This window comes from Balearica regulorum, chromosome 4, assembly GCF_011004875.1.
Source record: "Balearica regulorum gibbericeps isolate bBalReg1 chromosome 4, bBalReg1.pri, whole genome shotgun sequence".
NCBI classification, from domain to species: Eukaryota; Metazoa; Chordata; class Aves; order Gruiformes; family Gruidae; genus Balearica; species Balearica regulorum.
This window is the reverse complement of record NC_046187.1, coordinates 34,968,322-34,986,078: the sequence shown is the minus strand read 5'-3', so window position 1 is coordinate 34,986,078 and position 17,757 is coordinate 34,968,322. Positions and strand designations below refer to the sequence as shown.

Below are 17,757 nucleotides of genomic sequence, written 5' to 3'. Positions count from 1 at the left end.
CACTGGAACCTCTGGCCAAAGCTTGCTACTAGAGAAAGCAAAGTGAATCCTGCAAAGTAAGTTTGTGAAGGTACTATGTGTAAAATAAGTAGCTTTTACACACACCAAATACTAACAGCATAAATTTAATATAAATGTTAATTCAAGTACAGAAGTCAAACACATGATTTCAACATTAAAAATTACAACACTTAAAACAACTACTACGTAGCTAATATCAAATGCAAATAAAATTAAACTGCTGTAACTGCACCTAAATTAACACCAAAAGAGACTATTTAATATGCTGATGAAACACGTTTAACTAAAATATGTAATGGACCACAATAGTTGACTGTTTGTAAGAAAAATTACTTAACTTTCAATCTTTCCATTGCATTGTTTGCTGTCTACATAATATTCCTTTCTGACAAACACTTTTTAGACAAAACAGCTTACAACCAATATTTGCATAGGTCAGAACCTTAGACTCTTAACATATGCCACTTGGCCCGTTCCTTGACCAGGAACTGAAACTATATATCACATTCAAAAAGAAGGATGATCCCACTATATTAGTTTCAGATTTTAAAAAAGAAAAAAGTCTTTATTATTTGTCATTAAATAAATAAAGCACTTTATGAGAAATACTAAATAGTCACAATAAAAATAAAGATGGCTCACTCAAAATGAATTACATATACCCAATTTAAAAACTTGAAAACTATATTCAGTTTAGTGCTAAACAATGGTTTTTTTAAGAAGAACATGGCCTGATTACAAAGTGAGCAAGCTGCTGGTCAACATGGCTACCACAGCAAGTAGTAGTGCTGGTTACGAGGGATAGCTTGGGTAAGAAGGCGGCGTCTGAACACAGAGAGGTGCTAAGAACCCAGCAGAGAGGTGCTAAGAACAGGAAATGCACCTTAATGAGCTGTGCATAAAAGTACTTTTTTTTTTTTTTTTGCAAATTTCTGTTTTGCATATTTTAATTATCTAAGGCATCGAATCTCAATGTTATGACTACAGCAATATATCTCGTGTAGCCTGACGGTATGTTGACATAAAGCCCTTCAAAATACCACTCCTCCATTGATGTAATGCTATACCAGAAGCAACGATTTTAATGAACGTGTTCTTCCTATAAAATTTTGCATCAATCTACAGAAACAAATCTGAGTGTGGTATTTAAGTTTCATATTACGTAAGTTTATGTATGAAAAGGCAGGGTTGCCAGCGTGGTGTGGTGGTGGTTTTGGTTTTTTTTAATGTTTGCTTAAGATCTATTACAACAGAAGCTGTAAAAATTCTGTGTGAAACTCAAAATACAAAAGTAGGAATTGTAGCAAATTATTTCAACACTAAAAAATAAGATACTGTTGTATAAACTATTACAGGTAAAAAAAAGTCTTTTAAACAAACTATCTTTTCAAAACAAATTTGAATCAAGTTAACCAAAATAATTTAACATTCAATTTCACTAATCTTTAAAGTGAAATGTTTAATACACACACGTGTTTTGAAGAATTATTCATTAATAGAGATGTAGGGTGAATTTCCGGTAATTATGTGTCAGTGTGGTGTTCATTTCATGGCAAGATCCAAAGCAATTCCGAACTTTCCTTCTTCAGGCCCATTCAAACCAAATAGGGTGTACAGTTGGCTGCAGAAAAAGAGGGGGAAGAGGGTAAGAAAGAGACTTTTGATTACTGCATTACCTATTCCAAGATGAACTTGACTATTAAGAAACTTAAGAAAATGATGTAAAGAAAGCATTCACAGTCTTATGCCAAAGCTGTATTCTTCCCTTTCCTCTGCACCCCTAATACTAACTCAAATCAGTAAGAAATTAGTCAACAGTTCAAGCAACATCAGAAAGGACATCATAAAAAAAAAAAAACATTAAAAATTAGAACTTAATCTTAGGGGTTTTCTTCCTAAAAGCCTTATATGTTTTAAAAAACCCCATTCTTCAGTACTGAACATAAGTGTATGTATATATATTTTTTTGACCAAGCTTTACAATAATGACCCTGCGTTTCACCTCCACTGAACACAAAATATTAAAACAACTTCAACATGCATATTGGATAACTTTTTCTTTTGATGTGGCCTAGGATACAGCAGGCTTTCTGGGCTGCAAGCGCACATTGTTGGGTCATGTTGAGCTTCTCGTCCACCGACACTCCCAAGTCCTCTTCCTGAGGGCTGCTCTCAGTCCATTCTCTGCCCAGCCTGTAGTCGTGCTTGGGATTACCCTGACCCATGTGCAGGACCTTGCACTTGGCCTTGCTGAATTTCACGCGGTTCACACAGGCCCGCCTCTCAAGCCTGTCAAGGTCCCTCTGGATGGCATCCCTTCCCTCCAGTGCATTGGCTGCACCGCACACTTTGGTGTTGATCAGCAAACCTGCTGAGGGTGCACTCAATCCCGCTGTCCATGTTGCCTACAAAGATGCTAAACAGCACCAGTCCCAATACTGACCCCTGAGGAACACCACTCGTCACTGGTCTCCACTTGGACATTAAGCCATTGACTGCAACTCTGAGCGCGACCATCCAGCCAATTCCTTATCCACCAAGTGGTCCATTTGTCAAATCCATGTCTCTCCCATTTAGAGACAAGGATGTCATGTGGAATAGTATCAAATGCTTTGCACAAGTCCAGGCAGATGACATCAGTTGCTCTTCCCTTATCCACCAACACCGTAACCCGGTTGTAGAAGGTCACCAAATTTGTCAGGCACGATTTGCCCTTAGTGAAGCCATGTTGGCTGTCACCAATCACCTCCTTATTTTGTGTGCCTTAGCATAGTTTCCAGGAGGATCTGCTCCGTGATACTGTTGAGCACAGAGGTAAGACTGACCAGCCTGTAGCTCCCTGGGTCTTTTTTTTTTTCCCCCCCTTTTTAAAAACAGGGATTATATTTCCCCTTTTCCAGTCAGTGGGAACTTCACTGGACTGCCATGACTCATATCTTTCTTACTCGTTTTTCTCCAAGTTCTCCTACGCTGGCCCTGGACTTACAAATTTATGTTCCCTGTCTGTAAGCAGCAGCAAGAGAAAAATAACTGAATCTTCAGGACAAATCCTGAGTGACTCAGATTAGAAGCTTCCAGCAGTAAAGTTAACACCGAGCATGGAATTAATGCTATTTTCAAACTGCCTTATAAGCTTTTAAAAACCAATCTCATGACACTCAGAGAGGATAATAATCCTTATTTTAAAAAATGAGAGAGGCTTCAGAAGTGACAGACATCTACAGTTAAATTCATCCACAATAGCATATTCAAAAAAAGAGAACATTTACCCTTACAGCATAAAATGCAGAAAGTTAAAAAGAACACTTTTTGTAAATCGGAGGAGACAGTCTCTTTCTTTTACAAGAAAATGACTACCCAAAGAAACGGTCCAAGTCACCAGTGCAGTAAGAACTCCACTTCTGAACATAAATTTAAACCCAAGCTAGAAATGCCAACAATTCAGAAATGACTTACAGTCATTTCAGGTGTAAAAACCATAACCTTCCTTTGTGCTGCACAATCCTCATGAACATCAGATGGGGTTATCCATCAGCAGGTCTACAGCAGTAGAGCTATGGTCTCCTTTGAAAAAAAAACCTGGACAGAGTATTTCTACAAGCATTCTCAGAGGTGAATATGTGGGGAAATAACCTTCAGACCAACTTCTCTAACAAACAGCCCAAACAGTGCAGCTAAGACAATGTCTTTGAGGGGGCAAAAACCTGCACCAAACACAATACTGGGAGGTTCACTCACCTCTACTATCCCACTATGCTGCATTCAGGGACAGCAAAGTTATATAGGCTTGTTCAGGGGCTGTGATAAAAACCATTATGTGTAAGTCATCTGATAAATATTTAAGACTTCTAAATTCATACTGTTAAAGAACATCTTATACTTTATTCTGTGCCTTTCTTAAAAAAGAAAAATCACTGAAAAAAACCCCACCAATCACCACTTATCATCTGAATTGGCTAAACAAAACCAGCAATTTCTGTATTTTTTTAAACATCTTACATGTTGCTTGTTTCAACAGCAATATAGTTAATTTTGATAAAGCAAACCAAGGCAGTGCTTAAGTAAAGAAAATCTCTACAATGAAACAGTAAAATAAAAATATTTCACTTGAACTGTGAGACCTTTAAGTTTAATGTCCGAAGATCTTGGTCAGCAGTGTACTGATACATTTGTTCTGAGACCCAGATGCTGAGTACAGACTCTTAAACTACTTTATATAAGTTTTATCTTTAACTTGTAAATTGCTACTGCATGCAGTATTTTAAGAAGCTTAAATAAGTGAATTCATAGTATTAAAATATAATGCTTGCTCCACCTGTTTCAGTAGAGTTTACTATATACATTCTATGTGGTGAACTGGAATTAAACTGTTATTTACATGCTACAGTTGGTTATTAAAATGCTTTTCCTTCATTCAGAGATTTATCAGTATATTTTCTTTTAACTACTTTCTGTTAAATACTTTTAACTACTCTCTTCTACCTAAAAAATAATTTCTTAAATTGTGTCTCAGCAAAATGTCACATGGAATAGTATACGTGAATAAACAAAGAATGCTCTGTTGTGGAATGCATGTCTAAAACCTGGCAGATCCCCAAAACTCAGAAAACTTTACCAAATCTTCTTCCCTTCTTCCCCATCACCTTTAAGTCAGAGTCAGAAGGGAGAGCACTCCCCAGGACTCAGTCTTTGCTGCAAAGGGTGTTATCTTAAGGACTAGAAAGAGGTCCTCACATTTTCTGGTATTTCCTTAAACCAGTGGAATTTCACTAGCATTAAGTGATAACAATAGAAAATAAAAAACCCCACCCCAATCATTCTCAAAAGAATGTTCTTTTCCTGGGTTCAGATGTTTACTCTTACTAAAGAAAGGGAGGTGGAAGTTCTCCTACAACTCAGAGCACATCTATTCAAGTTCTTTTCTGCCTAGACTTCGAAGTCATCTGGATGAACCAGCTTGATTCCATAAGCTACAAAGCTACATTACTGATGCACAGGACCTGAATGGTCTTATTTTGGGATTGACTCGGCACTAACACTGCTTCTGGACCAGAGGTGGAATATAGAGTCTGTGTTAATTAGCACAACTATACAGTCTCCACATTGGAGCTGCCTCATATCCAATCAGCCTCCAGGACAGGCGAGAATAAGAAGTCTTACATGTTTTTCTAACTAGATACCACATTTAACAGCCAAGCGCCATTTTGCAAACAACACTAACGTGTTGTGTAACTTTTAAGACGCAGACTTATTTCTATTGAAATTAGGTTCAAATTAATGGAAAAAGTATTGATTTCTCCTATGGAGCATTCATGTTTTTCCCTATTCTGTCCCCTGTCCCCACCCCAAACATCCGCCTTCTGAACTTCAACATATACTTCTGCCCCCTTTCTCACAAATGGATATCCAGACATGTAATTTCCATATATTTAAACAAGCCTGAGTTTTTTCACTTCCTTGATCTGTTTACGATTTATCTAGTAATATTAAAATATAGCTTATTCATCTTTCAGTGAAATCACAGCTTTCTGTATTTTCTCCAAGCATTGTTTTCAAAACATTCAGGTGACACCAAGTGGTTAATTGTTGTACTGCTGTCTGTTCAGGACTATTGCATACAGTAACAACCAAGTATTCTGTTATGTGAAAGCAAATACAGAAATACGTATCACCAAAAAAAAGCCAGCAGAGTGCTTTGAGATTATTAATCATAACAGTCCAATTTTAAAATTCTATCAAAGCAGACCTTTCTCATTCACTTACCTTAGCCTGTTTATATGTTTTAAAAAGAAAAAAAAAAAACAAAACCAAAACTGCACACATCAGCAAAACTTAAGTGGGAAAAAAATTAAGTTCCTGTAAGAGAAGTTACTTACCAGAAGGAATTATTCCCGGTGTTCTCATCTCTGTACACTCATGCTTATAGTAAGTTGCTTCCACAAAGAAATACATTCAGACTTTTCTCAAAATCACTGCTACTTATTAAAAAAAAAAAAAAAAACAACAAAAAAACCCAAAAAACCCCCCAAAACAACCAAAAAACCACCCACAAGACATGCATCTATGCAGCATCATTCAATTCTATTTCTAGACTCCTTAGGGCTATGTTTCAGTATAATGACAATACTAACATCAAAAAAGAGGGTTGTTACCAACATGAAAGAGGTGTATCTTTCCAAAGTCAGCCATTATGTTTGCTTTGAAATAGGGGTCTGCATGCTCTGTGAGGGGCCAAATCCTCAGAAAGAAGAATGCACAGAGCACCTTTATAGTTCAAAGATAACAATACAGCATTACCAGCACTAGGCCATTAGGTGGACAGCCTTTAAAAAACAAGCCTAGGATTTGGGAATTCTGTTAAGTAAGAATTCACACTAATTGTGATCATTTGGCACCCTGTAGTGCTAAAAAGCTTTAAAATACTGTTAATTTAAATTCAGCTTAAAAGGTTTTCCCAATAGCACTTGTAACTATAATTGCAGAGATAAAAAAATCTCAACACGTTCTTTCTTCAATTTTTTTTTTTTTAAACTTGTTTGCATTCTGGTTTTGACCACTGGTGTGAATAATCATTCTTAGTCCAACTTTTTTTTAATTGTTCTGGTGATTCTTTCCTGGAGCAATACAGAAGATAAAATACTATCTTTAGATAAAGCTATGTGTAAGGCATAAAATGGGTAGGTATGCATGGTCAAGCACAGAACCTGAAGCTGTCTTCATTCTTCTTTAAAGGAGAGGCTCACACCACTATTTCAAGCTTAGCATTCTTTTTATCTTTTGTGTTCAGAATTGCACAGGTTATAAAGGTATGGCCCTAATTTTCATAGTTAGAAGAAGATGGAAACAAACACTCAACTAGTAAAATGCCCCCCACAGTGTGTACAAAACCAGGCACAGATACTTAGCTGTTTTATTATTAAAAAATAAATGTTTCTGATCACTTTGATTATCTGAAAGTATCACCTTCACGAGATAACCTACTAATGCAAACCAAACATATCACTGCTAAAGTGGGGACAACGTATAAGGCGCTGCTTTTGGGAAATTCTCCTTTCTCGAAGGCCTTCTGAGCATGCAAAAACAAAACCAAGGAGAAGCAAGATTCTAAGCCAGAAGAAAAAGTTTGTTTACATTTCAGTCATGCATTGCAAAAAAAGGCATCACAGTCAAACCTGAAATAAGTCTGCTACAAACTGTATCCATAAGAAAAATCTCACCACAGCCTAAGTATCAAGAGACTTCCAGAACAAGTGCTAAGTAGCAGTTATTGGGAAGAGAAGGATGGCAACACTATTTTAATAGTTTGCTATCAGCAGTAGCTTTTCTAATCTACCAAAACTAGAACAGGTGAGAAAAAAAGAAGAAAAAATAACACAAAAAAACCCCACAAAAAACAGGGCAATAAAGGGGAACAGAAAAGTCTTTTTCAAAGCATTTCTCAGGAACAGAAGCAGTAATCACTAACAGAGGAGTCCACTTAACCTTTCAGTTACTCCTGCTTCCATTTCCCTGAAAATTTAGTTTCACTGGCCCAAAACTATTAAGTAAAAGCATTTTAATAAACACTTCTTTATCTAGTCTCATTTCTCCTCCTTCCATTCCTAAAGCAAAATCAAGCTTTAAATCTTGTGGATGCAGTCCTGGGTCCTGCATGCACAGCTAATCAGAAAAGGATTATTTACTGTATTGTACAATCTCATTGTGCTTCTATCCAGAGCTGCACTATACAGGACCATCAAGTCTGATGCCTCAGACACTGCCTGGCCCCCACACAGTAGGCACTATCCACAGAGAATGCCACTCATTTCAAACCTGGAAGTCCATGGCTTAAGAAGGCTGATAATCTAAACTAGAATGTGAAAAAACACAGCAGTCTATTAATAAACTGAAATAATAGTAATTGAAGCACAACCTGTTTGAACTTCCTAGATATTGTAAGAAACTTGGAAAGAACTTGCCTACCACCATTCCAAAAACTGAAACACTCCCTCCTAAACAACTCTGGCATTACTGCAATTCTGAATTTAAAAAAGGCAACAAAAACGCCACAACTCAAAAAAACCCAACTTTTTTACACACAACTAGACAACAAACTAGTTTGCATTATCAGAACAAGCCTATCACCTCCAACATAATTCTCCACAGAAAGAGAAAATAGAAAAGAAAAAACAAACCTCTGGCTCTAGGATTCGTTAGAAACAATTTAATAATGACAAACAAATATTTCTGTTGTTCTACAAAAGACTAGCAAGAATTCATTTCAAGATACAGCATCTACGGATCTAGTCATGCTGAAAGAAACCATGCAACAAATACACAAGAACGTTACTCAGCAGATCAGAAAAATTACATGATGGTTCGTAATACTTGGAAAACTATAAAGATCAGTCTTATCTCATCTTCAAATATACCAGGATGTAAAGGCCAAAAAGAGAAAAAGAAAAAAAAACTGTTCAAAAGAACAAGTGGAATAAATTATACAAAGCTTTGCCTGGAAATATGAGCAGTTTTCAAACCATTATGGTATGGCTCTGTAACAGCCTTCAAATCTGAGTACCAAAGAGCCAAAATTCTGATTTCTTTGAGGATGAAGTTCGATCAGATGATGACTGCAATTACTAATGAAACAACCTGGTACCAGAAATCAGTTCTGTGTTCTGAATGCACTTGGTGAATGGTGAAAAACACTGGGCAGGAACTAGATGACCAAAGTGTTACATTTTGTATTATTTATGTATTTCACTTTACAGAGCAACAGGGATGACACTGTCAGAACTGCAGTGATCTGTTGTCTTAGTTATGAAAAGAACAGATTTTACCATAGTTTTTTATAATATAAAAACTTCCCTTTTCTAGTAGCTGTATTCTAATTTTAAGAAATTAAGAATTTATATTTAAGAAATATAAATGAAGATGCTAGACTTATAAAGTAATTAATAATAACTGTATCCCTATTTTTTCCCATTTTCCGGTTTAAAAACAAAAAACCCAACACTAAATGACAGCACTTTTCACCCAAAGATAATACACATACAGCCACATAATTATACTCTGCTATAGCCTCAAGAATGTTTATAAAGAAGAATCAAAAAAGCTTCCCAAAACTATCTGAATATGGATCTACCACTTCTGCTTTCCCTATTTATAATAAATCAAGAACACAGACAGTCTTTTCAAATACATTTTCAGCACCATCACTGTCCTTGCACAGATGGCCTTATAATTAAAGTCACTTAATGTGTCATCTAGTTCTTCCTTATAAATCATTGTGGTAGATAAATGTAAGCAAAAATTACCCTAGCTTTGCACTGAATAGACGTTGACACAAGTGTTTCTTTAGTGCTCTCACCTGACGGTCCAGACTCAGCTGAAACAAGCAATAATTCTTCTGTATTGTTATATTCTGAATATTTTGTATTCTATCTTTATATAAAAAGACATACACGCAGGCCGAGATATAAAGAACAATTTTACAGTAACTTTGCTAGCTTCAGTTCTTAAGAACTAATTGAAAGCATTTATGCTTACCTAGATGTAGAAGTGTGAACTGTGCTGCCAATTCCTTTGCGCTTTCTACTGTTGTACAGAGTTTGTCTGGCATGAAATAACTCTGGGAACCATCTGAAATACTAGGAATAAGCACCTTGTACACCAAGAGTATTTTCCCATCCTGACTTGTGGTTGAATACAAGTAGTATTCTGGTGGTGCCCAGTTATTTTTATTGCAAAAATAATCCAGATGCATTGCTGCAGAACTGAAGTGACTGGATTTTAAAGAATACATGCTAATTGGAGTAAGCTTTATTCCTGGAAAAAACGGGTATGTACATCTTTCAACTTCAGCAGGGCCTGGACTGTGCTGACCATTAAGACGAACTGAAAGAGTTGCTTGTTTCCCTACAGATTTTTGATGACCATCTTCTTTGTTAGGAAACCCCAAGAGATTTTCAGAACCAGGACTTATGTGACCATTAAAATGTTGTTTCCAAGTACTTTCTTTGTTAACTGGCTTTGCCAATGTTACCTCAATACTAGCTCCATCAATGCACTTTCCGTTCATTACAGACATAGCAGCAACTGCATCTTCTCGGTGGAAAAAATGAACAAAAGCATAGTCTCTCAGCTTCTTTACACGTTCAACTACTCCTGGTTTGAACTTGTTGAATTCAGCTTTAATTGTGTCCTCTGTAGTAGATATCATTAAATTTCTTACGTATAATACTTTGACTCTCTGCATTGTTTCTTCATCTACTTCTTTCTCTGGGTCTGCCCAGTCTACTTGAATAGTGTGACCCCATAGCTGGAATGTTCCTACAGCAAAGAAGCATTACATCAATAAGAAATATTCAGAGGAAAACAAAATCATTCGTATCAACTACCTCTAGAAAAAGCAAACATGATGCATGGCTGCATGACATAGTGGGGTTTTTTGCCTGCATCTACTTAAGCAAAATATGTAAAATATTACTACTTGAAATTATTAAAGAAAATAAGACTGCAAAAATTCAAAAGGTTCTATCTGTACCCTTTGGGTTCATTAAGCCAGATAAGCTGTCAAAACAAAGACTTTGTGATTTTGTGACATGCATGTACATGCATATATAAAGCAACCAAAGCAACATATTACCTTACTAGTTAACAAACACAGCATCTTCAATAATATTACTACCTTAAAAAGTAAGGCCAACACTTGGAAAAAATAATCTAAATGTATATGCACTAGCACAAGCCTTACTTTATGTTGCAGCAGACACCAAAACCATAAACTAAAAACAAACAAATAACAAAAAAAACCCCAAGCTAACAAAACCCACCTTGTTAGTCATTTCAAGCCAACATATTGAGTATCCACAACTAGTTTATTTCACATTCAGTGATCTAGCCATACTTGTCCCACTACTTTGCAAGGCCTATGTAAGTCTTAGGTAACAGTCCTCCTTAATACTCTGTCAGCGATTAACGCAAGACTGGCCTAAATCTTAGCCTTAATAAATACAGGGAGTTTCGTCATTCATTTCAGCAAGGCCAATGCTGTATTATCTGTTTTAATGACTTTGCTTCTCCAACAATATTGTTTAATTTCATCCCTATTTAATTTCTTTTCCTTTCTTCTCCAGAATTTCCTTTTTTAACTGTACCTTTACCTATTCCCTCTTCTTTCAGTAGATTTAATCCCTTCTACTCTCCCTCCCGCAACAATTATAAAATAAGGTGCAAGGAAAAAGTAGTCTTCTACTTGTTAAACTCTTAAAATTATTTTCTAGTAAAAGACTAAAAGACCTAATTTCAAACATTTTTAAAATATGAAACATCAATAACATCACTCATGACACTCAAAGAAAATAAGGGACATGTTCCAAGGATTGTATTTTTTAAGTTCAGCTTTAAGAAAATTCATGTGCAGGGATTAGTGCACGCAAATATAAACTGGATGTGTGCCCAAGCAAATACATATCTTGGGTAGATTACAGTAACTTGTGTTTATAAAACGGGTATCTGCTCTTTCATTTTCCAAACTGCTTAAATTTTAGCTTCTTTAAAATAAAAACAAACAAAAAAAAACCACCGCAAAAAAGAAAGAAACCTCCAAACCCAGCCTTGATTCATGAACCAAAAAAGAAAAAAACCAACCCTTCCTTAAAAGAACATCAGGGATGATCCAGCACCCCACAGCCTGCAAACTGGAGACAGATACTCCCCTAAAAACTCCCAAAAAATTACAAATAGGTTTACCTGGGATTAGCCGCCTTCTAGCCATCGCAGCTGCTCTGTGAGACTCATATTCTACAAAAGCAAAGCCACGATTTTTAGTTTTGTCAGTGGCATTTGGATAAACGATGACATCCACCACTCCTTCCGTAACTTTTTTCATTTCATTCAGTATTTCTTCTTTCTTCTTTTCTTTTGGAATTGCTCCAATAAATAGTCTGCAGTTGTCCAAGCTTACGCAGACACCAATAAGTTTCCCTGGACGAATTTCATAATTGTTAAGAATCTTGATGGCTAGCTGGGCTTCCTCTTTAGTAGTGTACATCACAAAAGCATAGCCTCGATTCTCACCACTGAATTCCATCATCAGTCTGAACTCATAGATCTTCCCAGCTTTCTCGAAAACAGGAACCAATTCATCTTCATACATATCACGAGGAATCTTACCCACAAAAACTTCACATCCACGAGGTGGTGGAGGACCTTCCCAACCTTAAAATAAATTGTCCAACAACAATCTTAGTACAAATGCCAGACAGACATACACCCCCCCCTTATAATATGGAGGTGGGAGTTACTTATTTTAGTCTCAATTTAAAACTAGCATATTCTTGTCCACTATTTAATTCTTATTTTTGTTATGTTTAAAAAAATGCCATAAGCTCAAAATTTGTATTTAATTCCATCTTCAGCTTTCACTGGAATCTGTATGACAACCCACTCAACCTAGTATTATTTAAAACACTGATAGGTTTTCTGTAAGAGTCTACATTTCAATCATTTTTTGCCCCTTAAAATTGTATGTCAGTTATTAATACTGATATAACTGAGATAGAGATAGGTGATAACTGAGAAGTTGTATTTTCTACTGTAACATTTTAAAGTTGCATAAGTTTCTCTGCGTTTCTTGCCCATATTTTAAGACATTTTGGTCACGGTCCCTAGTACAGTATTTTCTTCGTTCCTTGACATCATTCAAAAGGTTCAAACATTTTGCTCCCACCTTGTCCATTCAACCACTAAAACAGGACTCCCTAAGGAGTGGGAGCAGGATATGGAGCCATCCTTTCTTCAATAGTCAAAAAGACTGAACACTTTTCCTCTAAAAACAGACCAGTTTTCACAACTGGAGCTGGATGGTAGAAAAAAAGAAATTAAAAAAATCCACAGAAGTCCCTAGTTCACATCTGACAGTTACAAGAAGATTCATGCTTCTGTCCTTAAGCCATTCATACACTCTTTTATATCTCTGCCATATACACTGAAAGATACGCTCAACAGATAATGTAAAAATGCATACATGCATTTAAAAATATGGAGTTATGGTCTGCAAATATGGCAATCCATTTTCCCAAAATATGCATTAAAAAAATCTTGGGTTTGGGTTGGGGTTTTTTTTAAACAAATTAGACAAATCAGGCAGAAGTTTCAAAGGCACACAGTTAAATCATCACTAAGAGCTTTTTCTAAAGCTTTGACAAGAAAGGTTCGCCACAGAAGAGAAGACAAGGAGTATAAAGCTGGTAGAAAAAAAAACCAACACAAAATTTGATAAGTAAGTGCTAATATGAAATGACAAAGCATAAGGAGGCCAGGTGAAAAAAATTACTGTTGACAAATTAAAAAAGAAGATAATTAAATATTTCACTTTGGCTTGACGTTCAGAATAAATTATTTTTAGGTAATTTTGTAATTAACTTAAAACTTTTTCCTTCATGTAACTATCATCAAAGAGCACGTAATTTACTCATGAAAAAAATTTTTGACAGAATTGGGAAATTTCAGCCTTCTCACAGAATAAATTTTCATCTATAAGCTGTACACTAAGAACTATACAGTACACAGGGAAGCTACCAAGGCATCAGAATTCACATGCATTTGGAGCCACACCGCCATAGCTTATCTAGGAAAAACTACGGTTCTGTTCCACACAACATTCAACATTTTTGTATTATTCAGCTTTATAAACACTTACGACCACTTCAACTGAGATCTGACAGGACATGGCAAGTAACACAGTTTGCAAGCTAGTACTGCCATCTCTCACATCGTGCCAGTCAGTTGCCAACATTAAAAAAAACCCGCATAAACCAACAGTACACCATTTAGGAGCTCCAAAGACAAAATGCACACCTTAATCAGGAAAAAAGGGAAGACAAACTTTTACCGTCATCCTCAGCAGGATAACTGATTAAACAGCGATTCTCAGTAAGTAAAAGCCATCTACCATGCAGCACCCACCTTCTACTTTTAAAGCTGCATACTAACTTAGCATTATAGCACACTACTGTCAACTGCGAGTAAGTTATGACTCCTGACTTAAAGAAAGCCTGGTCTGTGCCACATTTGTCAGTGAGCAACATGTATTTACCAAAGCAAACATGGAAACAGCTCATCAAAAGCACCATTCCTTAAGTAGTTACCAACTGACCAGGGTTTCCGTGACTGGGTACTTGATTCATCACTGGACAACAGATTATGGAATTCCTTTTTTTGCAGCAGTTCAAGTAATCAAACTTCAAACAACATTATAGTTATAATCCTCTCACTGTGAGATCCATAACATCTCAAATTTTCTTCTATATAATTCTAGTGACTTACATACCTAATGGTATCATTATGCCTGCAGCAATCTAAGCAGAAGACCCAAACAAAGCAAGAAAAATTCACTTTCTTAACCTTTTTTATTTTCTTTTACACTCTACAGATGCGTTTTCTGTAAGTCACATAAGCTGAACAAGAACTGCACTGCTGCCAACTGAAGTGGAAAGAAAAAATATCATTTTTTAGGGTAATTTTGAGCCAGATCAGCTTCTTGCTCTGGATACCTACCAGTCAGATAAGCAAGGTGGTAACAGGAAAACACAACTGACAGTGAAACTATCTCCTTTGGCAGCAACGCAAGCTTACAGAAACTACAGCTTAAACAAGCAAAATTCACAGTGAAACTCTTAATTTACAAAGAGTACTTGTAATTTCTTACAAGCCAGCTCAAACATTCAAGTCTCATCTGGCCTAGAAAACCATTCACAGTAACTTACCATAATTTCCAGCCTAAGCAAGTATGAAAATACATGAAGATTTAAAGGAGAGGTGTATAATTAATGTCAATGAACAGATTTATGGAAGATACACCTTGTTAAACACATCTAGTTTCACAAAATATTAACAAATTTCATTAATAAAAGTAACTCTGCCAAACAAATACACTTAATACTGCCTAGCGTTCTAATTAAAAATCATAATTATAATGTAAAAAATGTATTAAATAATTTAAGAACAGGCTCAGCCCTCAGAAAGTAGTCAGTGATGCCCTGCAGTTCTTTTTTCAGCACCATTTTCAAAATAACTTCACAGGGCTCCATCTGCCTATTTTATATAGGCTAGTAAAAGTATGTATGTAATTTCAGACAGCAAAAACTTCCAAAGAGAAATAATTTTCATGCAGCTGTATCTTAAACTACCTACAGCAGTAAGCAATACAGTTCATGCTTAGAAGCATGACTTACAAAGATAGGGAATCACAGGCCACAAGTGAGAATGAACTGCAAAAATAGCACAAAGAGTCTTCCCTCTTTCTGCTTGTGTAAATGCATAATCTGACTCAAAAAGAATTACTGTACTCCATGTGATACAACCAGGACTAATAGCAAAATTCTTGTACCTTGCTGATGTCAACAACAACACTGAAAAATTATTCAAAGTAGAAGAAATGTTTCATAAAGATTTAAAGCATTTGATTAATTTCATCAGATAACAAGAAATGTTAAGATAAAGGTAACTGACACAAAGTTATTACAGAGAATTACAGATACTAGGTTTTTCACCATGAAAATTCAAAAAAAAGTATTTCAGACTAGAAATAAAGCCCTAATTCAGCAGGAAAGATGCTAACCATTTTAACAAGCTAAGCGTAGGAGCAGATAATCCCACCTTTTAGAGCTCTCAAAAATCAAACCCATATACTTTTCTGAAAATGTGTCTTGGCCAAAGTCATCAGGCTCAACACAATAATAACTGGGCAGAAAGTAAACATGTAAGATACACAGAGTTCAAACTAAAGCCACTTATTTTCTTAACACACTCTTAACATAAGTTTTAGCTCATGAATAGGGGAATAATGACAAAACAGATAATTAGGGAAAAAACCCATATATATCTACTGAACTATCCCTCCTCCTCTGTTCAAGTGTCTTCACTCAAAACAGTAACAAATTCAGTCATTTGGGTTTTATTCATTTATTTCACAAACTTTCAGCCTTTGCAGCACGAGATAGACCCACTAGTTTTCAGCACTTGTATAAGCATGCATTGAAGTTGAATGATCTTGCAACATCTTCAAACAAAAACAACCTTTAGCAGTTGAACTTAAAACTAAGTCATTTAAATTTATTTTTGAAAGCAAATTTCAAGTGCTGAACAAAGGCTTTTCCTTGCACTACCTGTGAATGTTACTCATTCTCTATAAACTAGATCTGCAGCAGCAGTTTCAGCAAAAGTATTTTAGCAGGGGATTGGGCTACTGCAAGAGATTTATTATTGCTAAGTTACTTTATCACAGTATCAGACATGCTTCTGAAATAGCATTTAATACACAAGAAAAAGTTAAGTCTTACAATACAGTAAGATCCTGAAAAGTGTTTACTAAACCCAGCAACCACTGTTTCCAAATTGCAATGTACATGTTCCATATACTGCAAGACTCAATTCTTTTTTGTCACTGACTTTAGTGGAAATATAATTGGACATACAGAAAAACATTTTAGTGACAAAGTTTGTTTTCACTGCAGCAATAACTTTCCAGTTCAAGTGTGTAAGTCTCCCACTTGCACCGTGACAATAAATCTTAAATCACCATAAATTAACCAAGAGGATGATTGTAGCTTTTATAGCATCAATACAAACTCTGTTATTCTCTAGGACTTTTATCAACTATTATTTTTTGTTTACACATGGACACATACTCAAGAATTTGTGTTTTCCAGTGTATTAAGTGAAAGAACAATAACACATGAATAATAAACTACAACTGTTGTACTTCACTGTTAAAAACACATCCGATGAATGATAAAAGCTCCAGAAGTTCAGCATTTATCAATTCTTCTTGTCAGCATAAAGGGGAGGGGCGGTGGTGGTGGTGTGTGTTAGATATGGAGAACAGCTTGGTCAACTCTGACTAAAACAAAATGAGTTAGATCATCTTCACTGATGCTATCTCAGAGAATGGAGGTTTGTAAAAAAAAATTAAAATGCTTTGGCCAATGCAAGTGGTATGACAAGAAATCAAGTAGGTTATGCCTGCTATTATCAACTGGTTTGTCTCTTCTGTGTCACTAAACATTTTCAGGCATGTTCTCCGTCATATGGAACACGTTCAGTATTTTCAACTCCACATTTGTTTTGCTACCTGTCAACTTTAGGCTGCTTTTAAAGCTGTGACTTCTTAAATCTGCCAAAAGCAGATGTTCAACATAACCTGTCACAAGAAATCTTAAACTGCTGGGAACTGTAAAGCAAATCAGGACCCTGTACATGTTGTGTTTCTTACACTCTTTCCCTAAGTATCTACTACCGGTCACTGTCAAGATACAGGACATGGGGCTATTTTTCAGTCTGATTCAGTATAGCTCTCCTTACAGAAAATAAACTGCAACTTCATAATCTCAAAAGAAATGCTTACCTGGTGGAGGACCACCAAATTTTCTTTGCCCATTTTCTTGAACCATGCTGTATCCAGTCTTCTCCATCAGGGCCAGTAAAGCAGCCTCATTCTGAGTGCCACTTCGGATTTTGCCACATCCATTTGCTGCAGCTTTATTTTCCTCATGCATATCTGCAATAGCTTCAACATAACATTGCAAATATTTCAATTCAGATAATTCAAAGTTGTTATATGTATACAGAAGCTACTAAAGCACAGAAAGACAACTATACATGCCTATTTACTGTGACTTTGTTTACCATAAGGTTTCAATCCTACATCCAACTACTACCATCTACATATTTGCTTTCAAAACATTGTTCTGT

At 35.9% G+C, this 17,757-nt stretch overlaps 1 protein-coding gene across 1 annotated transcript; it reads right to left on the bottom strand.

Moving 5' to 3' along the window:
- Positions 1-3,772: 3,772 nt before the first annotated feature.
- Positions 3,773-17,561, bottom strand: RBM46 (RNA binding motif protein 46). Its single transcript, XM_010310099.2, has 4 exons — positions 17,411-17,561; positions 11,755-12,222; positions 9,550-10,332; positions 3,773-3,819 (listed from the first exon to the last, which is right to left on the bottom strand). Exons 1-4 carry the CDS (start codon positions 17,559-17,561, stop codon positions 3,773-3,775), a joined length of 1,449 nt encoding a protein of 482 aa, XP_010308401.2.
- Between the last annotated feature and the right edge of the window lie 196 nt (positions 17,562-17,757).

Excerpts from the sequence above, each read along its gene's own strand:
- RBM46 (XM_010310099.2), bottom strand. The coding sequence starts at position 17,561 with ATGCATGAGGAAAATAAAGCTGCAGCAAATGGATGTGGCAAAATCCGA. Across the intron at positions 10,333-11,754 it reads TAGAAGGCGGCTAATCCCAG|GAACATTCCAGCTATGGGGT; the intron begins GTAAACCTATTT and ends TCTTTGCTGTAG. Across the intron at positions 3,820-9,549 it reads GTTCACACTTCTACATCTAG|CCCCTGAACAAGCCTATATA; the intron begins GTAAGCATAAAT and ends TTTTTATCACAG.